Source organism: Dryobates pubescens, chromosome Z, assembly GCF_014839835.1.
Source record: "Dryobates pubescens isolate bDryPub1 chromosome Z, bDryPub1.pri, whole genome shotgun sequence".
NCBI classification, from domain to species: Eukaryota; Metazoa; Chordata; class Aves; order Piciformes; family Picidae; genus Dryobates; species Dryobates pubescens.
The window spans coordinates 56,272,265-56,300,226 of record NC_071657.1 but is presented as its reverse complement, the minus strand read 5'-3'; the positions used below and the strand labels follow the sequence as shown (position 1 = coordinate 56,300,226).

Sequence of the window (27,962 nt, the reverse complement as noted above, 5' to 3'; positions counted from 1 at the left end):
ACTGACTTAGCATGCTGTTAAGTTCCCTAAAAATGTGTGTTCCCTCTGCTTGGGTCCATCAATAATTTATAAACTTAGTTTGGAAATGGTTACTCCAGGTCCTTCTTTATATTCACCAGTATTTGATACCCATTCATTCTGGTAGTAACCTCATCCTCAAATACTGTGCCCTCAGAGGTGAACCATTCTTGAAAATCTGGTGCAATGAGAGGAGGTAAATGGTTGGTGTTTTGAAGAGGGGTGTAGGCTGAGGGGAAGCTTCAGTCTGTACATCTTGGGTTTGAGTTGAATACTTCCCACATTTGACTGAAAAATGCTTGACTTCCTGCATAGTTGACTTGTGGGATGGAAAGTCTTTTAAATAGATTGCCTGTAAGTAATTTTTTCTGTCTTGGTTTTGACAGAGGTTTTGTTTAAATACCATCCAGCATGAGTGGTTTCGTGTCTCAAGTCAGAAGTCAGCTCTCCCTGAAATGGTTGGAGACTACATAGCTGCCTTTGAGGAGATTTCGCCTGCTGTCCTCAGACATATCATCAATATGGCAGATGGAAATGGAAACACAGCTTTGCATTACAGTGTCTCCCATTCTAACTTTGAAATTGTAAAACTTCTTCTGGATGCAAGTAGGTCGACATACTTACATATTTTCTGTTAATTATTTGTGGGGTTTGCAGTCTTCAGGGATGAAGTTCTTGATGGACAAGTTCAGGCCTCCTCACACAGCTGTTTTTAGCTGTTAAATTACATGGTGGCTCACTTGGGTAGTGTAGAATCCTTGCTTCCAGTGCTAGCTTTGGAGATGGTAGTGATGGCTCTTGAAGAAGTTACAAAAATACTGCAATTATATACCAAGTTGACCAGGGTTTGGGACAGGTAGCAAAACCCTGACTTTTGGACTGTGCTGGTGGAAGAAGATGTATGCAGGTGTAAATATCAACATTACACACTCAAACTAGTCTAGCTTTATCTTATTACAGCAGAACAGCTTTTTCTGGCCAGCACCTTGACATGTCTATGCTGCTCTCCTGAGAACCTGGCACGATATGACATTCTGCCACATAGGAGCATTTTCCTGATCTATGAGCAATGCCGTGACGCTTAATTCAGTTGCTTTTGTTCTTCCTTCCTTCTGTGGCTCCCCTTGCAACACAATCACAGAGGGAAGACTCCAGAGTGCCTGTTCCCCACATGCACAAAGTCAGAAGGCAGCTAGCAGAAAGCGTCACAGGTTGGAGCTGGCCCCAGGCAGGATGAGATCTGTTTAAGCCTAGTTTTGCTCCCTGACTGAAGTTTCTTTCTCTAAAGTAGTTATAAAACCTGTCATAGTTGGTTGTGAAACTTAACGAGGCCAACAGCACAGAGTGTAAGCCTAGCAGTATTTATAAGTCGAGAAGGGTAGCAGCAGGTAAACAACAATATTAGTGATACAAATCTCAGCTTTGTTAGCCCAGCACTGTCACACATGCAGGCTTCCTCAGTAGGAAAACAAGTGCTTTGCAATCTCTGATCCTGTTGAAGGCAGCCTGTTGGGAAGAGTGATTCACGGTGGGGGAATTCAGGGAATGTCAGGAGCACAGTGAAATGCAGCAGGCTATCTCTGCAGCAGGACTGTGGGAGGAAACTGCCCCTCCACTTCCTGGGTACCTCAAGGTAGCATGTGCTCATGCTACTGATGGGGAGCGTGAGTAGCAGCTCACCTGTTGCTGGAAGTCAGGACTTTTGCAGTTTACAGTATCTGGTGTATTTCTATGAACACAGCAGGTTTTAGTTGTAAAAATCCAACAACGGTGCCTAGTGCCATGTGTGCAGTAGCACGCTGCACCATGCCTGCCCCTGGAAAATATTTGCAAACAAGCAGATTCCTTCAGGTTTCGTAACGTATTCCTCTGGACCATGTTTAAATGTCCACTACTGTCAGCTTTGCAGTGTGGTTATGTTACAGACAGTTTCTTGGTCCAAGAACTCTGTGTCTGTGTTTTTGGTGGAAAGGGGAGATGTGATAATCCTTTGTATCACCATGCAGTGTTACCAAGAGGGAAAAATAAGAAAAACACCTCAGCTTCTTAGCCATATAGAAAAGGAGCTAAAATGTGACCTCAGAAAACATACCTCTGCTGAAGTACAGAACAAGAGGACACAGTCTCAGGCTGCGTCAGGGGAGGTTTAGGCTGGAGGTTAGGAGGAAGTTCTACACAGAGTGATTGCCCACTGGAATGGGCTGCCTGAGGAGGTGGTGGGGTCGCCATCACTGGGGGTGTTCAGGGCAAGGCTTGACAGGATGCTTGGTTCCATGGTTTAGTTGATTAGGTGGTGTTGGATGATAGGTTGGACACGATGATCTCAAAGGTCTCTTCCAACCTGGTTTATTCTATTCTATTCTATTCTAAAGTAGTCTAGTCAGGGTAGGAGATCATTGCTTCCAATCATTACTCAGGAAACAGTAGCAGAGTCCAATGTTCTGTGCCTTCAGTGGCATCCCAGATTTGACTTCTGAAAGTTAAGGTTGGGCTACAGTAATAAGGTAGCACAGGTGTTATCTACTGAGCATGAAAACATGCATTTTCTTACAACTGCACTTGTATTGCTTATGCAATGTTCTTTTCGATTAAAACAAAACAAAACAACCCCCACCCCAAACAGAAGGGGAAAAAAAAAACCAAAACACCCCTAAACCCCCTTGGGCAGTCAATCTGAAGTATTTCCTGAAACATTCTTGCTTGTTATCTGTGGTGTAATTTAACCCTAAGTCTAGCAATAGTGTTTGTTTAAGTCAGAGTTGTTGCTTTCCAATACAGTGAGCATACTGAAAGCCCTACTGCCTGGTAAACTAATAAGCTCTGTTGGATTGCAGCAGAATTTTAGGAACAGAAACAGACTGAAGGTTAGACCTAAACAAAAAGGAGAGAACTCATGCCAGTTGCTAGCATTTACTCAGAGGACTCGACTGTACTTTTCCCAGAGTACTTTTTTTCACAGTCAGATATTCCATAGAGCTGAAAACACTTTTAAAGTTCTTTCTGCAGCTCCGAAACATGTTGAAGTACGCTTGCAGATCTTTACAACAACACTAATTACAGGAAGATGTTTGCAATAAGGAAGAAACAGCTTTTCCACTGACTGTGTTGCTGGGCTGTTTTTGTCTTGCAGTATGCATTCCCTCACGAAAGGAGCTTAAAAACTCTCCTGGTGGTATTTTTGAGGTTCAGAACCATGACACCAGTGAACGTCAAGTCGAATTTCAGACCACTGGCTTTTTCAAGAGGCAAAAACAACCAAACAAAACAAAAACACACACCAAAACAAAACCATAAAAAAGCCCAAAGCCTGAGTGATGACACATAAAATGACTTTATGCTTTCCCTTGTGTTGCACACACAGTAGAAAATAATCCTTTTCTTTCTCGGGCTCAAGAGCACCCCTGTTTAATTTTTGCTTCATCACTTTCTCTTGAATTGCTTCCATGATGAGGGCAATTGCTGCCTTTTTATAGGCCGTTCCACTAATAGTTTATTCAGTTCATTAGCACAATTGCTGTTTTTTGGGTTTCTTCTTTCCAAAGAAAATTATCTCATCCCTCTGCAGATGTCTGTAACGTAAATCATCAGAACAAGGCTGGCTATACTCCCATCATGCTTGCTGCACTTGCAGCTGTGGAAGCAGAGAAGGACATGAGGATAGTGGAAGAACTGTTCAGCTGTGGAGACGTGAATGCTAAAGCCAGTCAGGTCAGTCAAACGTTTCACAAGATACTGTTTCCACTCCCATGTCTTTTTATCTTTCCTTCCACGCTCCTATCCTTGCTCCACCAGTTCAGCTCTGGCACTCATCCCTTTTCACCCTCTGCAGTCTTTGATGTTTCTGTGTATGTTTTTGATTTCCATGTATAAAATGGAGCTCTGGAAGAACAGTTGAGCCTCAGGTCTGAATCTCTTATGAAAATGAAGATTGAATATTATATGAAAGAACCATTACTGAATTTTGGGAGGCATCCTTGGAAAGAGCATCATTTAGCTCCTTGCTGTCTGGATGTCTGGAAATTGATCTGGTATCTTCCATTAATTTAACAAATAGCTATGTGAATGTGGGATATATCATGTATAAAAGGTATTTAAATAATGGCCAGCAGATCCTCAAGAGTGTTGTATAAAATAACAACCTGTTTTTTTTCCCCAGAAGCAGCATAGTGCCAATAAAATAAGTGTGCTTGCACTGTCACTGATTGCCTGTATAGTTATTTGGGTTTTCCTTCTTTCCACGCAGGCTGGTCAGACTGCACTGATGCTAGCTGTGAGTCATGGTCGGATAGACATGGTCAAAGCTTTATTGGCCTGTGGTGCAGATGTCAATATCCAGGATGACGAGGGCTCTACAGCTCTGATGTGTGCTAGTGAACACGGACATGTAGAGATTGTCAAACTTCTGCTGGCTCAGCCTGGGTGTAATGGCACCCTGGAAGACAATGTAAGTTGCTTTTCCAGTAGTACTTCATCAGAAGTACTCCACTCTGGAATGGTTTTTCTAATTTTTTTTTTTTTTGGGGGGGGGGATACAGTGGAGAGATGCTAAAATATGCTTATATGAATCCCTGTGACTCACAGCACCAAAGTCCCACATGCAGGAGTCCTCTGCTTAGTGGTAGCAAGTGCTGTGATTATTTGGCTAGTGTCTTTGCTCATCTAAAGAACAGACCTACCCAGCAGCAATTTTTATGGTTAGCTGTAGGCATGCAGTGGCCCAAACAGAAAAAAGAGTAATTTGCTCGCTCATGGCAAAATATCTTCCCTTCTCACATTCCTTTCTCCTTTCCTAGGAGCCTTCCAGCTTTTAGCTAGGACCTTATCTGGTGACTTAACAGCCTTGATGTATTGCTTTTTTGTGTCTGCAGCAAATATCAACTCTACAGTTCTCTTCATGTGTTTACACAGTATCTACATCATGACTTGAGAGAGTGCACATTTGATTTCAGTTGTGAAGCTATACTGTCATCACAGTACACAGATACAGGCTGTGACTTCAGTGCAAAGTGAGACACTCGCGTATTTCTTGTTTGCAAGGATCACTGCATCCTACCCTGTCAGAAAACTATCTGATTTGTAGACTCCTCAAGCTTGAAAATGACGACTTAGCTGGTTTCTTGCCAGTGCTGTGCTCTCATTAGCAACATCACTTCTTGCATACATTTCCATTTCTCAGATGGCTTTACCCACTGAGCACTGACAAGGAGTCTGGGTTTGGCATTTGGGAAGGCAGTGGGTGGTTATTTGTTGGAGCTGTTGCAGAGAGGCAGGTTACTGCAGCCTGCAAACTGTTAGCACTATTAATCACCAAGTCAATAATTTAGGCCTTTATGTGGACATGACACAACTGGTTTTGTAGGCAGTTTGATGTTTTTTCCCAAGCACAGTTTGTCTGCTGTTTATTAATTTCATAATGAGTTTATCTGTGCTGTGAGATCATGAGATTTTTATCTTTCCCCTAGCAATTCTGAATGTGACAAAGATGCTTTTCCAGGCAGCATGATCAGTAGTAAGTTAAAATTCATCCTACTGATACGTGGCCACTCTGACAAAGATTCAGTGTCTCTCTTTGAGACCTTGGCTTTTCCTGGTGCTGGCTAGGGAGTATTTGTTGTGCTTTTATAATGCATTATATTACTCTGTAGTGGACAGCTCTTCTAGGTCCCTCTGCTTAGGACAAACAGATTTATGTATAATTGCTCCTTGTAGCCTCATAAGAAAGCCTTCCATTTGGAAGCTGTCCATTGTGTCCTATGATGGAAAAGGGTTTACAGTTGCCTTAAACTGGTGCTGACTTCTCCAATATCAGTGCTATGGTAGTGGCTGGAAAATGTGCTCCATTCAAAGAGTCAACATGAGAGGCAGTTCCTATGAAAGGGCATTTCAAATACTGGCTGTATTGTGGAAACTAATGTGCAGAAGAGCAAAAGCTAGGCCGTGGACCAGGGAGCCACTGTGAGATTGATGCTGAAATTACAGCTGCCAGCCTTGTAGTTAAAACACCATTGGAGAGCAAGGGGTTGTAGCTATCTGATGTACAAATTTCAGGAAGGAAGCAAGAAAGGCAGAGGCTGGGGAGGGGTCAGCTTTATACAAGCGCACCCTTCTGACAGCTCAGAGGTTCATATCACATGTTGTCTGATATCTGCTTCTTCCTGGACCAAACCCAGTCTAAAGGGAAAACAGCAGGTCAATAACTTACTCTTTCAGCCAAAGCACTCTTTGCTTCTAGTGGCCTCAACAATGATTTTTGAAAGTGGTAATATCTTCTGAGAAACTGAGGTGGCAGGATTTGACCAGGAAAGTCTATTTGTTTGTAGTTAGATTTCCATTAAGGAGTGTTTGGAATTATGAACGCAACTGCTCTTAGTCGTAATGGGAGCTATAACATAGCAATTATAATTATTCTAAGACAGCAATTATCATGATATTTGGTTAGCATTTATCCCTCCCTTACCTTCTCTTCCTTTTCTCACTGACATTGTAGTTTAAGACAGCCCCATCTTCTGAAATCACTTGTAATAACTGTAAGAACACAGCACGACATGTAACATTCTTGTGATAATGGTGTGATCATTCTTCCTCAGCAATGATCGAGTCATCTCATTGAGAGAAATTATGAGGCCTCTGACAATTGGACTGCCTCATAAAACAGCAGTGCAAGGCTGCTTGTCATATAATTATTGTAAAAGAAATTAAACCAGACTCCAACCCAACTGTCTGTCTGAGCAGTAAGGCCTCCACTTCATAACTTCCTTTCTCTGTGGGTTGATGGGGCTTCTAAGAGATCTGTTAATGAGCATAAGCACTAATCCTCTTAGTTCTTCTTTTCTTTCAGGATGGCAGCACAGCACTTTCAATAGCCCTGGAAGCTGGACATAAGGACATAGCAGTTCTCCTTTATGCCCATGTCAACTTTTCCAAAACCCAGTCACCGGTTAGTACACAACCTCTCGCTTTTTGCTCCTGAACACAATAGTAAAAGATGAACACAAATTTCCCTTTCCAGCAGCTGTACAACAGTGCAGCCTGTGACATTTCAAATTTATTCACGGGGTAATTTTTATGCTGCTAAGTGCAATGTACATTTTAAATGGTGACTCAGAAGACTTGAATGCTAGCTGAGGGATAACACCTCCTTTTTATGTGAGGGTATACAGACAGCTCACTTAGCAGTGGTAACTGACTCTGGCTAGTCTGCAGAGGTGCAGTTGTGTCACTGTAATGCTAATTATTCACCTGGTCACCAAAACAGCTGTTTCTGGACATAACAGCTGCCCTGTGTCTTCTGGCAACTATCCACCTGCACTCTGAGTTCCAACTCATGCTCTTGATAAACTGTTGTTAAGCATTTCACTGTCTAAAGAACATGCACTCTCAGTAAGCTTCATGATAGCTGGCATTGTCTGTCCTGATTATTTTTCTTTTTTAATAAATAATAATTGAAAATAAGAGAAAGATTAATCTGTGGGACTTAACAAAGTGCTGTGTTCTCATTTGGCTGTCTGGAATAATTTCCCTTTGATTAATCGTCCTTTCCTCTTTTGTAGGGCACTCCGAGGCTTAGCAGAAGAACATCTCCTGGTCCCACCCACAGAGCCACATTTGAGTAGTAGTGCATGAATATCTGTAAAAATCTCTATGCCATCTTTAAGCTGCTAAATGGTACTGTTTTACTGAGACAGATACTGAATGTAATTGTCTTGTGCCTGAGCTCACCAGCAAAGTGAAAGCAGAGACTAGTGCTAAAGATAGAAAACTGTAAACTTGAAGCAAGCATATATTAAAGTAGTGCTCAGCTGAGAACTGTAGCCAGAGCTGTTCTTTTTTGACTCACCTCATCCTTCCATGCATCCACATAAATCCTGTTCTTCTTTGCTGTAGATTATCCTTTTCTATGTTATGTGCAGCATAAAACTTCTAAAGCTACCCATGCCAGGGTGTCCCAGTGGCTTGTTTTCAATCATTCTAAAGCATATATTTACTGTACCTAGATGTTATCATAGTACCCTTTGCATAAATTTCATTCCAACATGATTTTGATGTTATTAATTACTTTTGAGATTCAGAAGCTGCAGGTGCTTACATAGTCAGCTCCGTGGACCTTGAGCTGGTGGGTAAATAGGTAGGTATTGGGGATAGAGCCTCTTGTCAGGTCTGAAGTTTGCTAAATAAGTTGTTGCTAATTGGGGATAATGTGTAACTTTTTATATGAAAGATACTAGTATCTATAAAATTAACTCGCACAGTATTTTCAACATTTTATATTCCTTAATAATTAAAAACCACATGAAGAATTACATGTCCTCTTACCATATTTTATTAACTGTGTCAGTCCATAAACTCCATACGTGTTTATTGGAGAATAAAATTAGAGGTACCAGCTGTACATTCCCCTTGAGTGGAATTGAGCATAGTTCTCGGTGCGTATTTATGGAATGCTATTACCTTGTCACATTCACTTTAGTCATGTGTATTGAAATGTTTGAAGTGCCTTAGACTCTTGCCATATTTTCAGAATAAAATTTCATTATGCTGTTTTACTCCTCTGCTGTTTTACATGTGATTTGTAATCATCCAGTAATGCTGCAAATAACTGCAGCAGCAAAGCAGGGTGGATTAGAGGACTAGATAGCTCAGCCTTTTGGGGAGGTGCTGCTGATGCAGACAGCATCAGTGCCCAAACCAGCTTTCACATGCTGACAGGTAGAGTAAAAACCTTTGCCAGTGACCTGTCTTTGCTGGTTTTGCACGTGATGGCAAGGGTGGACCCTTTGCTGTTTAGAAGTGGCTTCCCTCAGCCATGCAAAGTGCTGTAGAGAGGCACCAGAGGATGGTATTCAAGAGGTTTACCTGAACTTCAAAGTAATTACCAATTGAAATATAGACTTCCACCTTTATATTCCAAACTATCCTGGCAGTTTGGTGAAGGGGATGCTTTTTAGATGGTACTGGAGCAAGTCCTAAGCTCCATGTTCTTGTCAGTTCAGATCTACCAGAGGAGAAAGCGAAGTACACACAAATGCCTTCCTTCAGGGGACCTAAACATTTCTGTGTCCTTCCTCCTTCCCTATTTAAGTCCTTATTAAACAGGTTTTCCTATGTAGTTGTCTTGAAGTAGGGACCGACTGAAACCGTTCTACTTGGCCAGTACGGAGGTGTCTTGAACTGCATGAAGTTTCTGTGAGCTTGGTCAGAGCTGGTCTGGTACTTTGTGGTACCACTGTGTGGCAGGTTGAAGTTTCCCCCCAGCATTAATTTCATCCAGACTGACTCAGTTAAAAGCATATGAAGCTGTATTTACAAGCAAAAACTACACTTTACAATGGAATATAATGAATATGTACAAAATATACAGTATTTACAATATTATACAGATATTTACAAGTTCTGGGCCCCTCAATTTAAGAAGGCTATCGAGACACTTGAATGTATCCAGAGAAGGGCAGCGAGGCTGGGGAGAGGTCTTGACCACAAGCCCTATGAGGAGAGGCTGAGGGAGCTGGGATTGTTTAGCCTGCAGAAGAGGAGGCTCAGGAGAGACCTTATTGCTGTCTACAACTACCTGAAGGGAGGTTGTAGCCAGGAGCGTGTTGGTCTCTTCTCCCAGGCAACCAGCACCAGAACAAGAGGACAGAGTCTGAAGCTGCACCAGGGGAAGTTTAGGCTCAAGGTGAGGGGAAAGTTCTTCACAGAAAGAGTTATTGGCCATTGGAATGTGCTGCCCAGGGAGGTGGTGGAGTCACCGTCCCTGGAGGAGTGCAAGAGGGGTTTGGATGTGGCACTTAAAGCCATGGCTTAGTTAGTTATGAGGTGTTGGGTGGTAGGTTGGACTTGAACTCTGAGGTCTTTTCCAACCTTATTGATTCTATGAATTAGCAAACAACACAAAAACTCCCCTGATCAAAAGACCAGGAAAGCTGTTCCACTGGCCCCCCAAGCCCTCCTGTCCCAAGAGAGAGAGAGGAAAGAGAAAGCAGTGGGTTAGACTTACCCAAGGCCAGCCAGAAGCATGTTATCTCTCCCAAGCAACATAAAACAGCCAGAGCTCAGAAGAGAAAAGGAATGGGAATGGGAAGAATTGTTATGGTATAGTTCCTTTTATCCCAGACATTTACCCAATGAATTTGTTTAGAATAATCTTTTGTTTTCCTTTTTACACACAATAGTGATTTATTTTTATTTTTCTAATTTTCAGCTCGAAATCTGTAACTAGGTTTTAAAGGCACGATCTAAAACCACCACACACTGTCACTCCAGTTCTTTAGTGTTTGGGATTGTCCCTTGGTAAAAGGGTGGGTGAAATCTTTCTGCTGGCAAGAGGGAAGGACATGTTGTAATACAGCAGTGTCAGTCTTCTCTTGACATACAATAGTGTGTGGATTCAGTCTCTACCTGATGGTTAAAGAGGTATGTTACTGACTTGCCAAATTACTGTGAAAATAAGGTCTTCCCACTGATGCCAGACTGATAGCAAATGGTAGCAAGAACTGTAAAAAAACAAACAAAAAAAATTCATTGCTTTGCCATCTGCACTCAGATGTGTGAATGCAGGCTGTCCTGTGTAGCAGGGAGCTGAGCTGTGCTCCACACAAGCATTCCATTCCACACAACCTCAGAACTGGTCACATGCAACACATCACACCAGCACTTCCCAATAAAATTCCTTGTTCAGAACTAGGTTAATGCAAGTGCCTTGGGCCTGGCAAGAGTGGCTTTTGTTTCATTTTCAGGACTGTTGATCTTCTGCCTCTTGCCATACATGGAACAACTGTCCAGAAAGCGAAGTCAAGATACTCTGTTTTTGTCTTTGAGTTTAAAAGATACTGGAGTCAAACAAATCAAACTGATGAAGTGGAGAAACAGTCTGTCTTCTTTAATCCTTCTTGAGAACTGGTTCTGATTTTACAGAAAACCATGTTAACTTATTTATACATGCTTACCTGTATCTAATGGATTAGATTCTTATCTAGTGGAAAAACTGCATTGCTAGAACAGAATTCGGACCAGGGACAGGGTCCTGCTTTCAGTTTCGCCAAGAATGTAACTTTTATTTAGCACCACTTTGACCAAAACCAGTCTAGTTGTGCTTTCTTAAAGGAAGTTAGTAATCATACTTTCATCTCTGGCTTATACCTCTTTACAGTGGTTTTAGGTAGTCTGCAAGGAGCAGGGAGTTGTACCTGTTGAACTCAGAAAATAAGTCATGGCCCTCTGCTCTGCAAAGCTAAATTCATGAGTGTCTTGTCCAGCTTGAGATATTCCGTGACTCTGCGACAGCAGTTTTCAACCTTGTAGATTATACTCCAAAGTCTGACCTTGTTAGAGTATGCTGTCATTGTAGTGCAGTGGTATTGCTGTAGGATATACCCTAATTAGTAACATGTCCAATAGATCTTTGCCCCCCAAACAGTTTTTTAAACAACTATCTGTGTTGCTGTGCTACTACCTTGCTACTGTGCTTCATTTATTTGCACAGATATTTGCACATACTATAGCCTGAGGCTGAAAAAGAGTCAAAAGTTAAAAAATCAAAACAGTCGTGAATTTAGCTCTGCAGAGCAGAGGGCAGTGACTTATTTTCTGGGTTGGCACAGCTCCCTGTCTCTCCCCAAATCAGTGGGAGTCCTGGGCATGCAGCTATCATAGAAGGGTTTTAAAAAACTGGTCCAGTGGTTTAAGTGTCCAATAGCACAGGGAGAGTCACCAAACATGTCTGGAGCCCTTTTTTTCTTAACCTAGAAATAAGCATAGGAGGAGGAATGTGAAAATAAACATTCCTTCCCCTTTTTTACCCACCCCTCCCTCCCCCATAGATAATTTATATATCAGAAACCAACACATCAGTGGGTAAGATTTTCTAAGTGATCATATAGCTTTCTGATGACCTCAACTTCCAACTGCATGCAAGAGTCAGGTTATGCAACTTGGAGTTCCTGGATTTATTTAGGTGACATTTTCCTGGTAAGTAAAAGGGCTGACCCAGAACTGGCCTCCTGGAGCACTAGAAAATGTTAGATGAGGCTGTGGACTCTTCATTTCCGTGCAGTGTTTAGTTTATTCCTAAAAGGTCACTGCCTTGGGTTAAAATGCCTCATAAAGCAAAGTGCCTCCAGTTCTAGCTGTATGGTGAGGTAGGCCATTGCAGTATGCCATGTCAGGAAGATTGACAAAAGCAACCAAAACTCTGATTGGTGAAAAGTAGGGAACAAACTGACTATATTACCACTGCAAGTGAATGTGAAAAAATCCTATTAGGGGAGACTTAATGGATTGAACAGCTGCAAAAAAAAACAAACCAAACATTACATCCCATAGCATTTTATTCTCTTGGATGGCCTTCATGTCTCCCAGAGGTTGGCACCTGAAACAGTTCACACTGTGGAAGTCAAGCCCTTCTCCAGGAAACAGTTACGAAGTTCCCAAGGTCATTTGTATTCATCAATGCCCTCTGCAAGCCAAGTTTAATTCCAGCTGCTAATGCTGGGTCGCATTTATCACAGGTGCTGGGATTAAGGGGTTTACCATGCATACGGGCTCTCAACTAAGCTCCCCCTACACACTATTGCTGGCATTTCTTTGTCAGTTCAGATCACATGTTGATTGACTGCCAGTATATCCAAGCATGATATTGTCATCACCTTTGAACTCCAGCCGTCGGTGAATATATAGAATCTCTGGCACTTTTTCAAGTCTGTAAAACATGCCACTACCTTTTTCCAGTTACACTGTCATATATAAAATGAAAAGAAAAGAGGCAGGTGTTACTGATAACTGCATTTCAGTGTGATGGAAAACGGCCAACATAATACTGATCTAAATGCAATCACTGAAGAAAACATTTTTGCAAAACGTACTTTTAAGAGGTTTTATCTTTCTGATAGAGCTGGAAGAACTCAAGTTACTCTGTAAATAACTTTTATGTCTGTTTCTCTTGGTGTCTCATACTTTGCCTGAGAAATCCGCTGCTCTGGGTCCAGTTCAGCCCTGATGTGAATAATGCAAGCCTTAGCACTGATCCCTGATGCAGAGGACTGGCTCTTCACTGGGATGGAAGCAGCCCAAAGGCTGAAGTTGGCCTCCTGCCTCTGAAAGCCGTGACAGAGCTGGCTGAAACAGCACTCATGCTCTTAGGTTGGAGTACATGCAAGGAGGATTTTGCATTAAACACTCTTGAAGAGGCTCAATGAGATTAGAATCACAGAATTGTTCTGGTTGGGAAAGACCTCTAAATCCAACCATTAATGTTACACCACCACGGCCATGAAACCATGTTCTGAAGTGCCATAACCACACATTTTTTTAACTTCTCCAGGAATGGTGACTCCACTACCTTCCTGGGCAGCCTATTCCAATGCCTCACTACTCTTTCAATAAAGAATTTTTTCCTAATATGCAATCTGAATCTAAATCTAAAGGGCAACGCTGCCCTTCTCTGGGATCACTCCAGCATCTCAACATCCTTGTAAGGAGGAGCCCAAAACCGAATGCAGTACTCAATGTGTGGCCTCATCAGTCCTGAGTACAGGGCCAAGATTAATTCCCTACTCTTGCTGGCCACACTAGTCCTGATACAGGCCAGAATACTGCTGGCTTCCTTGCCCAGCTGAGTACACTGCTAGCTCATGTTCAGCTAGTTATCAAACAGAATCTCCAGGACCTTTTCTGCCAGGCAGCTTTGCAGCAACTCTTCCCCAAGCCCATAGCATTGCATGGGGTTGTTGTGACCCCAAGTGCAGGACCCAGCATTTGGCTTTGTTAAATCTCAGACAGTTGATCTCAGCCCATTGATCCAGCCTGTCCAGATCTCTTTGCAGAGCCTTCCTCCCTTCGAGATCAACCCTTCCATCCAATTTAGTGTCATCTGCAAGCTTACTCAGGGTGCACTCATCCAGATTACTGACAAAGATGCTAAACAAGACTGGCCCCCAGACTGAGCCCTGAGGAACACAAGCCACCAACTGCTAGCGCCCAACCACCCAACTGTTTTTTAACCCAGTGAAGTGTTGACCCCTCCAGGCCACAAGCAGCCAGTTTCTCCAGGAGAATGCTGTGGGAGACACTGTCAAAGGCTTTACTAATGTCTAGATAAAAACTAACCCACTGAGCAGGTCACCTTGTCATAGAAGGACATCAGGTTCATCAAGCATGACCTGCCCTTCATGAACCTGTGCTGACTGGGCCTGATCACCTGATTGCCCTGCACATGCTGTATAATGGCACTCAAGATGACCTGCTCCATGACCTTCTGCAGCATCAGTCAGACTTGACAGGTCTGTAGTTCCCCAGGTTCTCCTTCTAGCCCTTCCTGTAGATGGGCATCATCTTGAGTCAGCTGGGACCTCCTCAGTTAGCCAGGACTGCTAGTGGCTTGGTGAGCACTTTTGCCAGCTTCCCCAGTACCCTTGGGTGCATGTCATTCATCCCCACAGACTTACCTATGTGTAAGTGGTGCAACAGGTCACTAATCATTTCCTCATGGATTATGGGGCCTTTATTCTGTTCCCCACCCTTATCTTCCAGTTCAGGGGGCTGGATGCCCAGAAAACAACTGGTCTTACTACTAAGGTCTGAGGCAAAGAAGGTATTGAGTAACTTAGCCTTTTCCTTATACTTTACCACTATGTTCTTCCCCTGAAGCCAACAAAGGACAGAGACTCTCCTTAGTCCTCCTTTTATTGCCAATATATTTGTAGAAGTATTTCCTGCTCTCTGTAACAGCTGAAACCAAATTAATTTCCAGGGTTTTGGCCCTTCTAATTTTCTCTCTGCATGGCCACAAGACAATGTTGTAGTCTTCCCAAGCAGCCTGCCTTTTCTTCCAATGACCATAGACTCTCCTTTTCTCCCTAAGCAGCAACAGAATGTCTCTATTGATTCCCTGGCTCATCCAACTGGCCCTTCTTGTGGATGGGCATCACGTTGGCCAGCTTCCAGTCATCTGGGACCTCTCCAGTGAGCCAGGACTGCTGAAAAATGATGGAGAGCGGCTTGGCCAGCTCATCTGCCAGCTCTCTCAGCACCCTAGGATGGATCCCATCTGGTCCCATGGACTTGTGGGGATCCAAGTGGGAGGTCTCTAACTACTTCCTCCTGGATCACAGAGGAACTATACTGCTCCCTGGCTCCATCTCTGATGCTAGCTCAGAAGGCCAGTTGTCCAGAAGACAGCCTGTCCTGCTATTAAAAGTTGAGGCAAAGAAGGCATTAAGTACCTCTGCCTTTTCCTCATCCTTTGTTACTATGTTCCCCTCCATGTCCACTAAGGAGCTGAGGTTGTCCTTGCCCCTCCTCTTGCCATTAATATATTCATGGAAGCATTTTTTGTTGTCCTTCACAGCAGAGGCCAGTCTAAGCTCTAAATGGGCTTTTGCCTCTCTAATTTTTTTCCTACATGACCTAGCAACATCCTTAAACATTTCATGGATTACTTCTCCTTCCTTCCAAAGATGATACACCCTCTCTCTTTCCCTTCATTCACTCAGAAGTTCATTGCCCATCCAGGCTGGCCGTCTGCCCCGGCGGCTCATCTTCCGGCACACTGGCACAGCCTGTTCCTGTGCCTTCAAGAGTTCTTTCTTGAAGTAGGTCCAGCCCTCCTGGACCCCTTTGTTTTTAAGGGCTGTTTCCCAAGGAACCTTCTGAGTTAGTTCCTTGAGTAACCTGAAGTCTGCCAGATGTCCAGAGTGGAGGTTTTGTTGCTGCCCCTCTTAGCTTGACTGCATATTGAAAACTCAATTATTTCATGGTCACTGGACTCCAGACAGCCTCCAACCACCACATCTCCCACCAGCCCTTCTCTGTTTGTAAAAAAGAAGGTCAAGCAAAGCCTTACCCCTGGTAGGCTCACGCAGCAGCTGGGATATGAAGCTGTCCTCCTGTTGTTTTTAAGAGGTGTCTGTATAATTTTTATTTTATTCCTAAATGTTGCTTTGAAAAAAAAAAATATGGGAGTGATTTCATTGGAGCATAAACAAGTACTGCAAGCTGGTTAAGGAACGTGTGCTTCATCCAGTTGACCAGGATATCACCAGACTATCAGGTAAAGTGAGTATCCAGGAAGGTATTTAAGGTATGTGCCACTCAGCTAGTTGAACACAGTGAATCCTACGGAGAGGAATTATGGGCTATTGTATTAATAGATACTTTGGCAGTTTTAGAGGTACTCACCTTCAGATGCCTAATGAGTGATCTTCTAAGACAACAGTATTGTGAATTCACAGAAACTGTTCTCCAGCAGTGAAAGGGCAATCCCCAAGCCTTAGCTTATTAAAAACTGGGGGGGGGGGAAGGGGGAAAAAAAAAAAAGAAAAAGAAATAAATAGCTTAAACAACCATGCAGTGAAAGCTGGTCTTTTTCTCAACCTTACTATGTGTTATCTGTTACAATTTCAAACTCTCAGTCTGTTTAAAAAGACTTTATTCAGGCAATGTGAATATTTGCATGCACTTAGTTGGGGTGTCTGCGCTAGGCTCATAACACCTTTAGTATGGCATCTGAAAGAGACACTGTTTGCAAAGGGATGACAGAAAATTAAGATAGCTGACTAATTACTTTCCATACAATGTCCCCACCACTTGATAAGGTATCTCTGTATCTACACAATGTGTAACAATGTGTTACCTTCCTTAGCCCCTTCTGGCCAACAGAATTAGAGAAACTCAATTACTCCTAATTGGTCAATGTGCATATAAGTCCTACATCAACCCCAACACTGCTGATCAAGTGACAGAAAACTGTTACTTAAGGAAGCCACCTAACTAGTGATGCTCTGATTATCTGTATCTTGATAGCACTAAGCAAAGCCTTAGAGAAATGGAGGTCTCCTGGGACCCATATCTCCTGGGTTCCTGGCACAGAGCAGGTATGAGCCCAAGAGTACTTGAAGATGGAGGGACCAGTACACTGTCTGCAGCATTTGGGGACCAACTCTGAACTGCAGGATTCCTCTGGGGGCTCCTTGGCACTGTAGGCAGATGGGAGAAGCTGCAGGCAGAAAAAGTCCAGCTGACTGGGAAGAAGAACCCTTCTCTTTCAGCCTAGGAGATGAAAAAGGTCAGCAGCTCATATCAAGTCATTTCACAGCATGGCTGCTCAAGTAACAGCCATTTGACTTCCATTAAAATATTTGGAAGACCTCAGATGTAGCTGGAGGAAATTCTGTCACCCATGCCCCCTTTTCCCTGCAACTCCTCAGTGGGAAGGGGGAAGAAATGGGGGAAGGGCAGCACAACATTTTACTCTTAGACAAGTGCCACACTGACTGATTTTAATGGGATGTTGCACAGAATGAAATGTGCTCCCCTAAGAACAGAATAGTATGTGAAAAAGATACTTTCTATTTATTTAGGCTTAAAGAAAGAATTAGAAGATAAATTCAGAAAGAACTGTTGTAACAATGTCTTTTCTTCTATCAAGCATCAGAACTAGGAGCAACAAATAATAATGCAAAAATAATGAAATAAATTGGACAGCAAATAAAACACAGGAAAAAAAAAATGCCTCTTCTGTTATCTCAGTTGAAACTATCTCTCACAATCACAGAGCTCCAGCAGTCTTAAGTTCCTGAAGATCAGGAATATAAAATAATAAAAACCTACATAATTTAAAAGAAAGTGTAGGTAATAAAGCAAATGCTTTATAATTTGAAATGATCTATTTGTTCCTTTAAATACCAATCAGCTTGCTTAATGAAGCAGAAACTTAACTGTAGCCATTAAAAGAGTAAAGACTATAAATTAAAAAGTAGCAATTAATTGTGTTGCCTGTTTTTAAGAGGTTGGAGCTTAGTTTTTCACACTCTGGCAGTCTATCAAACTCTACTCCATTACAGATGTCTTAGAGTTGAATTGATGATGATACTTGGAACTAAGGGCATTCTCTTCCATAGTCCTACCTTGATGAAAGAGCTGGAACGTATAGATGGCTTATGGGATTCTATCATTCTTACTGTGTGAATTACAAATGTTAGAAATGTCAGCTTAATGAGTCATGCAAGAATCTTCAATGTTCTAAGTCACTGGATCCAATTAATTTTTAAGTATGCCTAAAATGAACAATGAAGACAGAGAAGGAGCAATCCCGTGAGTATGGGGAAACCCCCATATTCACTTTTTAACCTCTTATTTTAGAAGGTGGACCTAATAATGCTTCCAAATAACTACTGGGGTCAGTTATTAACAATGATTGAAATCTCAGAGGAGCTGAGACCGTGTTCTCTCCAGCCTCTAAATCTGCAATTAAATGATTTAAACTTAAATTATTTTAAGAATATCTCTGTTCTATTTGCTTCATTGTTCTTAAAAACTGCTTTGGTTTTGTATTGCACTTGGCACAATGCAAGAGACTGAATTTTGTGCCTAGCTAATTGTGTTTTTCTAGACTACTGTGGGCCAACATCATTGATCTCACAGCTATGAAGGGGATACAGGTAGGCTTTTCTCAGTTTTTATATAAGTAATTTTTACCATAACCCATTAAACTCTAGAGTCTGATAAGTATGTGTCCTCCTAACAGACGTGTTTGCTCAGGCAAGAATCTCTGATGGCTTTTCTCAGCTGTGGCTCACCTGAGGTTACTGATGTTGTGGCTACCTTTCCAGAGCAGGAAAATAACAGAGTGTGAATGAAACTCCTACTTCAATACCCATCAAGGCATGGTACCTGCTGTGTCAGCCTGTTCTCTAATTTAATCTCTTCTAATCAGAAGGGATGCCAACATCCCTTTGTGCATCCTTTGGAGAAAGATCGCCTAGATGGGTGTCACACCTTGCCTTCCCAATGGGTCTGGATTTGCAGCAAAGGCAAAGAATGTGAAATGACGGTGCTGAAGAACATATACATAGAATACATAGAATAAACCAGGTTGGAAGAGACCTTCAAGATCATCGCGTCCAACCCCTCAACCAATCCAACACCACCTGAACAACTAACCCATGGCACCAAGCACCCCATCAAGTCTTCTGAAAACCTCCAATGATGGTGACTCCACCACCTCCCCAGGCAGCCCATTCCAATGGGCAATCACTCTGTATAGAACTTTTTCCTAACATCCAACCTAAACCTCCCCTGGCACAGCTTGAGACTGTGTCCTCTTGTTCTGGTACTGGCTGCCTGGGAGAAGAGACCAATATCCCTCTGTCTACAACCTCCCTTCAGGTAGTTGTAGAAAGTAATAAGGTCACCCCTGAGTCTCCTCCACCTTACAAGTGGTCTTTGCCAGCAGAGCTGGGCAGAGCAGCTTTTCAGACTGATGCAGAAAGATATCACTGAGCTCACTGGTGAGAGGCTGTGAATGCACTACTCAGGGACTCTCCTGATATATATAGCTGATTGGTGGCAGAGCTATAGAATGCTTCCAGTTTGTTTCACTTAATGAATATGAGCCTCTGAGATTGAAATGGCAAAGAAAAAAAGGAATTTGAGGAGCAGAGATCCCAAGTAGCATGCTGGGGCTCCCTACACCTAAAAGCCCCATACCTTAGGAACATTTTTTTTGAGCAATGAAGAATAAAGTATTTGAAATCTTATGTCTGAATTAAAGATTCAGCTAGATTGAATGGACTATTAGCTTCTCAGATTTCATTTCACAGAGAGGTGTCTGAGACAGCAGCACTAGGGCTGATTTTGAGCTTGCAGATATTGGGCATTTCGAGGAAACATTTGGTTTCAGATCAGTGTGTTCTACAAAGAAATTCTCACCCTTCCTTCTGGTGCTGCTAGTTCTAGAGGTATAACCTGAAACAAAGTGTGAAAACATGAACACAGAAAGAAACAAATAAACAAAGCACACAAGGGAAAAAACAACCCACCAAACCTAAAAAGCTATGTTCTACCAGAAATTGTCAAGAAAACACTCCGCTTGGAATAGAAAACTCTGGTGTGAGGTTGAGTTTTAACAGCCAGAGGACAAATTTTTGGCTTTCTTGTAAGCTAAAGGAGGTTTAAAATCAGTGAGTGAAGGAAAGAGACAGACTGCTCTACAAGTAAAGTGAACCTGCAAAAAAATGCGTGGTTTATTTATGCCACCTACTGGATTTTTTCTGAAGTATCTTTTCAATCAGCTTGTCACGATCACGCCTGTCACTCCTGCAAATGCTTAAGTTTGCACGGCAGGCTGCTTGCACAGGTAGACCAGCTGATGCCACAGACATGTGGACTAACACAGATGCAAGACTGAAGACCGGGGTAGCTGCATATTAGGCAATTCTGATAACCTGATGGCTGCAGGACAGCCATGACACCCAAAGCTGCAGTCAAGCATTGAATTTGGACACTGAGGAGCTCCCCATCCCCTGTTAGTGCCTCAGGGGAATATGCTGCCACCAATTCCCTTCTTTACTTGACTCCCTCTGTCTGTCTTTGGTAACTTTCCAAAGTTATCTATGGACACATTGATATTTTCAAACAGTGTGGACCAGCTGTGTAAATATTTTATCTTCTATCCCTCACCACTCCTGCAGCTGAGGTTCGGCTGGGAATCCACAACCAGCCCCAGTTATATAGTCTATGAAAATGACCACAGAGGGTCATAAAGATCTGCTCTGACCCCAGGAGGTAAAACCCCCTGGCTCAACCCACTGACAGCAAAAAATTTAAAACAAAACAAAAACCAGAATCAGGTCACTAAAAGGGACTTACTAAATAGAACAGAGTAGAACAGAACAGAACAGAACAGAACAGAACAGAACAGAACATAATAGAATAGAATAGAATAGAATAGAATAGAATAGAATAGAATAGAATAGAATAGAATAGAATAGAATAGAATAGAATAGACCAGGTTGGAAGAGACCTTCAAGATCATCGCATCCAACCCACCAACCAATCCAACCCACCTAAACAACTAACCCATGGCAAATGCACCCACCACTGTCTTCACTTTCCAGGCAAAGGTGCCAGAATCAAGTCCTCTTTAATTTGTTACCACCCTACTGAGATGCTCAGTCATGCCAAATACGGTGGTGGACTTGTTCACATCTGCCCCTAAAAATGACAGTCCTGTTAGCAAATAAAGCATTTCTTCAAGATTCTAGGAATCAGTGCAAAGGACAAATTGTCATTAGCAGATGACAATTTGTACTTTAAAGACTTACACAAAAGAGTTGAAGCTAAAGGATAGCTACCAGCTATCTAGGGAAGTTAAAAAAAGGCAAAATGCAATTTGATTCTTTATATGTCTTTATTTGCTTGTTTTGCTGCATGGGTGTCTTTTTTCTTTTCACCAGAAACATTAGTTACATTTATTTCCAAAGGGGGCGGCACACTACAGTAATGTTTAGTCACTGATACAATCACTGGATTTAAATCAGAAACACCAAGCCCTGCATTAAACTAACGACTATGATTTGCTGAAGACTTGCAGTGAGATTGCTCAGATTCCTGTTAGAACTGCTGGCAGTTTATAACCATATCCTATCCCTTCATGACTCCAATGGATGTCGAATCCAGTCATGCATTATCGTCTTCACCAAACACCCACTGAAAAAATTTGGGACAAACATTACACACTAGAACACTACTAAAAGTGCAATTTGAGTTAGCAATTCATCATTAAAGGATTGATGGTATACTTGTACTCATCAAGTATCGAGCTATTTTGGTGCCATTCAGCCTGAACAGAAAACACTCTTAGCAACATTAATATTTTATTCCTCACCAGCAGGTTCTGTAACATTATGGATAACATAGATCTGTACAGTTAGTCTGAGAAGCAGCCATTCACCTTTGAGCTTGGCTGTCCCACTTAGTTCCTAGTGAAGCCATACATAAGCAGTTGGTGACTGCTATGCTCCTTTGTCCATTTTTCCCTACTTTGTGCACTTTTCTTCTCTTGCCCTTTTTTTTCACTCCTTCCAGTTTTTCTCTTCCTTCTCCTCTTGTCGTTTCTGATTGTGCTTTTTCTTCTTCTGCCCTTTCAAACCTCCATTCATTTGGGTTTATTTTATTTTGCTTTTCTTGTTCTTCTGACTTAGCATTTTGTCTCCTTTTTAATTCACATTTTCAGTTGACTTCAAGACAATTTGCATGTAAGCACCTGAAAACTTCCCTGCACATAACCACAAAGAAACTGGAGTTTTACTTTCAGGACTTGATCCTACACAACAATTGATCAGTGTCCCTGAGTTGAGAAAAACTCAGCTGTTTAATTCAGGGAAGAATTTCATGTTTCAATATAGGAAGCTAGGCATGCCTCTCTGCCTCGTTCACCTCCTTAAATATTAGTGATATGTAACATGAGGTGTATAGGAAAGTAATATTTTGTTCCACTTGGCGTTATAGTCATCCTCTCCTTTGCATGAAGATGTGAAGTTATTGGCATCAAAAATGTAAAGCCTAGAAATAATACAAGAACTTCAGTTTCTGTTTGTTGATCAACGGTCATATCCCTGCGCTAAGGCCACCCAGCTTCTGCTGGCACCTCACTTGACTGACCATCTAACTGCTTGAGACTGGGGCTTTATAGGAGTCTACTAATGTGGTCACTCTGGAGGATGAAAAGTGCCACAAATGCCTTCAGTGTTGTACCACGATGGAAAACGTTCCTTACATTCAATTTACCAAATGCTAACATAGAGCATTAGGCTGCAAAGATCTGGAGATTTCTTCAGACTAAGACTGGCACTCAGCAAGGAGGCTGGGTCTGAGCAGAATTAGCTGGGAGACACCTGATCTCTGAGAGGGAGAAGCTTTCCTTGGCTTCTTCTAGCAGAAATAAATTTCTACCTACTGTAACTTATTACCATCTGATATGCTGAGTCATGAAGCTGTGGTTATAGAAATCTTTATGCAATCTTTATAAATCACCCTCACGTAATCTCAAGCGCCTTCTGCTTCATCTCTGTTAAGTCACTCATTTGACAGTTGTCATTCATCTTAGATTGAGATGTAATTTAATAGTTTCATTTCAGCATGAAGATAGCGTCATCTTAAGTTGAACCCAGAAAGATTTAAAGGTGTAACAGAGGAAATATTAATACTGTAAATAATATCTGTAGAGCTGCATGGGTGTATAAATCACATAGTGCTAAGTTGGAAAGAAGGACGACTTAAAAAAGCAAAGCTAAAGCATCTTCCTCTCTCTCCCTTTGCAGAGTACAGAGCTCTAGCCACTCACATCTGCTCCAATGGTGCTGGTACTGAGGTGTCACCACGGTCTCACTGTCTATAGTTTTTCGGGTAATGATCAAAGCATATTTACACCCATTTAGGGTTGACTGTAAGGTCATCTGCAAACGGGAGATGTGGCCTAGCGGGGAGGCAGCAGCCTCACGATGACAAGCAGCTGAAGCTGCAGCACGTTCCATGTTGCATTTGAGGGACACACTTGTCCCGGCGCCAGGCCATGGCGGACGCCTACTCAAACCCGGCTTTCCCAACCCAGGGGAACACAAGGCTTAAAAATGGCTTTTCTACAACCTGGCTTGCTTTCCCAGCACATGGTGGGCGTTACCGCCACAGCCACGGCCTAGGCCAGTCCTGGCTCCGGCAGCGAGGGAGAGCAGCGAGGCCGCGGAGCCACATCCGACTAGGGGCAAGGGGCGCAAGCATCTCGGCTGAGCCGTGCCCCGTGGGTACCTCTTGCACGAGGCCGGGGGCTTGATGCCGCCCTGTCTCAGCACCTACTGCCCTGCTGCCCCGTACCCAACGGCCGGCAGCAGCGGGAGCCGCCTCAAGCCAGCCTGAGCGCGCAGGAGGAGCGGGAGGGAGGGAGGGGTGGCCGCTCCCCCACCCCTGGCGCCTGCCCTGCGCGGGGGTAAAGAGGGCCTTGCTGCGGCACGGACTGGTCCCGGGGGGGGAGCCGCGGCGGGAGGGGCGAGTCCGGGATGCCGCCGCCTGCAAAAACGCGCAGGGTGGCGGGACGGGACGGGGCAGGGCAGAACTGCACGGACCTTTCGCTCGGTTGCCCGCAGCCCACCGCAATGCCCAGTGACTCCCCGGCCTTCAGCAAGACCCCGGACGCCGCGGGGCTGGGGCACAAAGCGGGCGGCTTCGGGAAGGCGGCGGCACCCATGGCTTCTTCCCCATCGGGAAAGAAGCCGCCGCGTCTGCCCAAGTGTGCCCGCTGCCGCAACCACGGCTACTCCTCTCCGCTGAAGGGGCACAAGCGGTTCTGCATGTGGCGGGACTGCCAGTGCAAGAAGTGCAGCCTGATCGCCGAACGGCAGCGGGTGATGGCGGCGCAGGTGAGCCCCGTGGGGTGGCCTCCCCTCGCTGCCGCGCCACGGCAGGGTCTGTTCGGGGCGGGATGGGCCGTCTGTCCGGTGTGCTGCCGACGGTGGGTTCGTTCTTCGCGCCCGGAGGGATTTGGTGCCTGGCGATCGCTACCGCGCCGTGCTGGGGTTCGCAGGGACAGCGCGGCCACCGGGGAGCCTCGCCCTCGGCTGCAGTTAGCCGTCTAACTAAATTATCGAGGCTCTGCGCCTTCTCCTACGTTAATTGGTTTGGGAGTTGTATTGTATAAACGATAGGAGAAGGCATGTAGGATTTAAATCATGCCGAGCTAGCAGCAGCAGCAGCAGCAGCAGCAGCGGTGAGCGACCGTGGCGAGCGCTCGGCTGCTCGGTGACCGCGCCGGCACGCAGCTGCATCCCGACCCGCCGCAGCCACGTCCCGCTGGCGGCCCTAGTCTGCGTAGAAACGGCCCGAGAGGAAAGACTTTTTTTGTTAACTTTAAATTGTCGTTTATCCATTTGGTTTTAACTAGACCATGAGTAATCTACTGAACTAATTGGTTAGCGAGAATATTTTCCGGAGGTGTTTTCGGATTCGATGTATCTGTTTTCCCTGATGCTAGGTGGCTTTAGTAGCGCGCATTCTAAAAACACGTTTTTTAACGGCGTTGTTCCTGGTTTTGCATAGAGCAGTTCTGTAACAGCTGTGCAGCTGTGTAATCTAAAAGCTAAACGAGGTTTCAGTAGTATTCGCTAGGAAACCAAACTGCATCCAGTTCTGTGTAAGAATTGCTTTTTTCGTTAGGTAGTCCCTTTGAATTAACAGCTCGGTGGCGACGTCAATGACCGCTGTATTAGTCTTTGTGGTCCTTTATCTTGAAGGCTTCGTTAAGGGGACATGTAATGGCTCCTGGAGTGCTTGAGCTCAGTGAGTGGGGCGGCACGTTGTTCCTTCCAATAGTCTCCTGTAGATAAATTCATGGGGGGGCGTCAGGACTACCGGTGCAAGTAAAGGCAGTGGTAGCAGACCCACCGACCCAGTTTGCAACTAGTGCCTACAGAGCTTCGTGATCCCACATAAAATCAATAGCCCACTGACAGTTGTAAAAAACCTGTACAGCCCTCTATTAATCCTTCCCAACTTTTTTATTTAATATTCAGTGTAGGTATTCTAAATGGCCTCTGAACCCACTGGGAGCATTCATTAAAGTAATTCCTCTGTGTCAGCAACAGGACAGTCCAGAAATTGTTATTGTGCCCAAGTTACATGTGCCTTTTTTGCTCAGTGTGCACCACAGAATAATAAATGTGGATCCTTTAGCTGCCTCCCTAGGGGGAGGGAGCACAAAATGGCGTGTTCTGTATGCAAGTGTCCCCTTCTGCACAGAATGTTCTGCTGCCCAGCAGCTTCTGTCAGGTGGGGAATGCCTCCTACTAATGGGTTCTGGCAGTGACTGTCCTGGGGATTTCTTTTCCCTGCCTACTATTGGAAATGTCTTTGAAAGCTTCCCTAGATAATCCTTATCTGTGTAGGAGTTACACGTGGAAAGTCTGTCTTTCCTTCCTTCTTTTGATATTTTTCATCCATAAGCCCCTTGGTGCGGGTGGAATTTTACCGGTCAAGGTTATTGGCTTGTGAAGTCAGAGTTACCCTCGCTGTTTGCAAGTCTACACCTCCTGTTTGGGATGTCTTTATTGCAAGACCTACTGTTAATTTCTCTAATAGTATTACGTGTCTGTTAGAAAAATGTCACTGTCGAACATGGAAATGGAGGAAGGTGTTGTCCAAGTTACCCAGGAGAATTTCCAGCAAGAAAAGCCCATGATCCCAGCCTGTCATCTGGGGCAGCTTTCCAGGGGTCAAATACAGATGCAAATCAGTCATCTGGCAAGTTGTAGGGTAAGTTTAACAAATTCAAGTGCCAGGTGCTGCACTTTGGCCACAAGAACCCCATGCAGAGCTACAGGCTGGGGTCAGAGTGGCTGGAGAGCTGCCAAACAGAGAGGGACCTGGGGGTGCTGATTGACAGATGGCTGAACATGAGCCAGCGGTGTGCCCAGGTGGCCAAGAAGGCTGATGGCATCCTGGCATACATCAAGAATAGTGTGGCCAGCAGGAGCAGGGAAGACATTGTGTCCCTGTACTCTGCACTGCTTAGGCCACACCTTGAGTCCTGTGTCCAGTTCTGGGCCCCTCAGTTTAAGAAGGACATTGAGACTCTTGAACATGTCCAGAGAAGGGCAGTGAGGCTGGGGAGAGGCCTCGAGCACAGTCCCTACGAGGAGAGGCTGAGGGAGCTGAGATTGTTTAGCCTGGAGAAGAGGAGGCTCAGGGGTGACCTTATTGCTCTCTACAACTACCTGAAGGGAGGTTGTAGCCAGGAGAGGGTTTGTCTCTTCTCCCAGGCAACCAGCACCAGAACAAGAGGACAGAGTCTGAAGCTGCACCAGGGGAAGTTTAGCCTCAAGGTGAGGAAAAAGTTCTTCACAGAAAGAGTTATTGGCCATTGGAATGTGCTGCCCAGGGAGGTGGTGGAGTCACCGTCCCTGGAGGTGTTCAGGAGGGGATTGGATGTGGCACTTGGTGCCATGGTTTAGTCATGAGGTCTGTGGTGACAGATTGGACTTGATGATGTTTGAGGTCTCTTCCAGCCTTGGTGGTTCTGTGAAATGATTCCATGAAACTGACATAAAGTTGCTGTGCGTTGAGATTTCCCTTGAACTGTGCAGTTTCCAGCAGAAAGCTAGTGAGGGTGCCCAGCAAGCTTGGACAGAGCAGTGGAAGCCTTCCTGAAGAGCTGCTTTATATTGATGAATAGACACAGCAGAGCCCTGCAAATTACTTGGTTATCCCCATCACAGAGAGGAGGTTAGTGGTAGTTCTTCTCATAGTGTGCTTTGTCCAGGAGGAACTGGTTCAGGTGAGTGCAGTCAGCTTTAACACATCTTCACATGACTTTGCTGAAGGAGGGTGCATATGGCACCAGGTTTGTTCATATATGTTTGGGTGCAAAAAGGGGTTGGCTTTAAATAGCTTTGTAACCTAATCTCTATTCTTCTGTACCCACTGGCTGGATTGTGACATCAATACTGAAGAGAGTACCAAGAGGAAAAAACAATTTTGAGTCTTTCATTGTTTCCATTAATAAATTGTGCTCAAGCCAGAGAGCATGCCCTATGTCTATCTTCTTGTTCCCAGGTTGCATTGAGAAGGCAGCAAGCTCAGGAGGAGGAACTGGGAATCAGCCAGCCGGTGCCTCTGCCCAGTGCCTCTGAGATGTTTATTAAGAAGAACAGTGGTGGCGGCTCTTGTCTCTTGGAAAGCAGCAGCCCCGTACACTCAGCCAGTACAGCCATGACAGCGGCTAGCACACCTCCAGGTAAAATGCTTGGGGCAAGGGCTGACATTGCTTATACCTGCCCAGTGATGTACCTCTTCCCTCTTTGCAGCAGCAGTTATGGAGAGTCCCCTATCCAAGAATAATGTTCTACTTTTGGAATGGTTAGCAAAAGGGAAGAACCCAGAATCAATCTTTCATATTTTAATTGATTATTTTTACTTGAAAATCAAAATTCTTTTAGTATAGACTGACATTGTAATTGAATTCAGTAGGGTGTATACCTACAAGTAGGGATTTATGAGGAGTTTTCTCCTGAAATACGTGCTTCTGCCATGATGCTGACAATTGCTTGTTGGCTGGCTGTGTATCTTCTTCAAAACTGGAGAGTTTTCAGCATTGTATAGGAGCAAAGTATGTAGGCATTGTAATT

The 27,962-nt window shown here is 44.0% G+C and overlaps 2 protein-coding genes across 5 annotated transcripts in view; both read left to right on the top strand.

Moving 5' to 3' along the window:
- The window catches only part of KANK1 (KN motif and ankyrin repeat domains 1), a 140,069-nt gene extending 131,508 nt beyond the window's left edge, over window positions 1-8,561 (top strand). For all 4 annotated transcript variants that reach the window (XM_054177902.1, XM_054177903.1, XM_054177904.1 and 1 more), the window contains 5 exons: window positions 405-624; window positions 3,584-3,726; window positions 4,262-4,462; window positions 6,857-6,955; window positions 7,569-8,561. In XM_054177902.1, the coding sequence (XP_054033877.1) occupies window positions 405-624; window positions 3,584-3,726; window positions 4,262-4,462; window positions 6,857-6,955; window positions 7,569-7,631 (726 nt within the window). In that variant the 3' untranslated portion in view covers window positions 7,632-8,561. The remainder of the gene's footprint in view (window positions 1-404; window positions 625-3,583; window positions 3,727-4,261; window positions 4,463-6,856; window positions 6,956-7,568) is intronic.
- A 15,378-nt stretch (window positions 8,562-23,939) lies between these two features.
- DMRT1 (doublesex and mab-3 related transcription factor 1) overlaps window positions 23,940-27,962 on the top strand; it is a 58,476-nt gene continuing 54,453 nt past the window's right edge. The window contains exons 1-2 of the mRNA XM_054177906.1: window positions 23,940-24,203; window positions 27,391-27,571. Coding sequence (XP_054033881.1) covers window positions 23,940-24,203; window positions 27,391-27,571 — 445 coding nt within the window. The remainder of the gene's footprint in view (window positions 24,204-27,390; window positions 27,572-27,962) is intronic.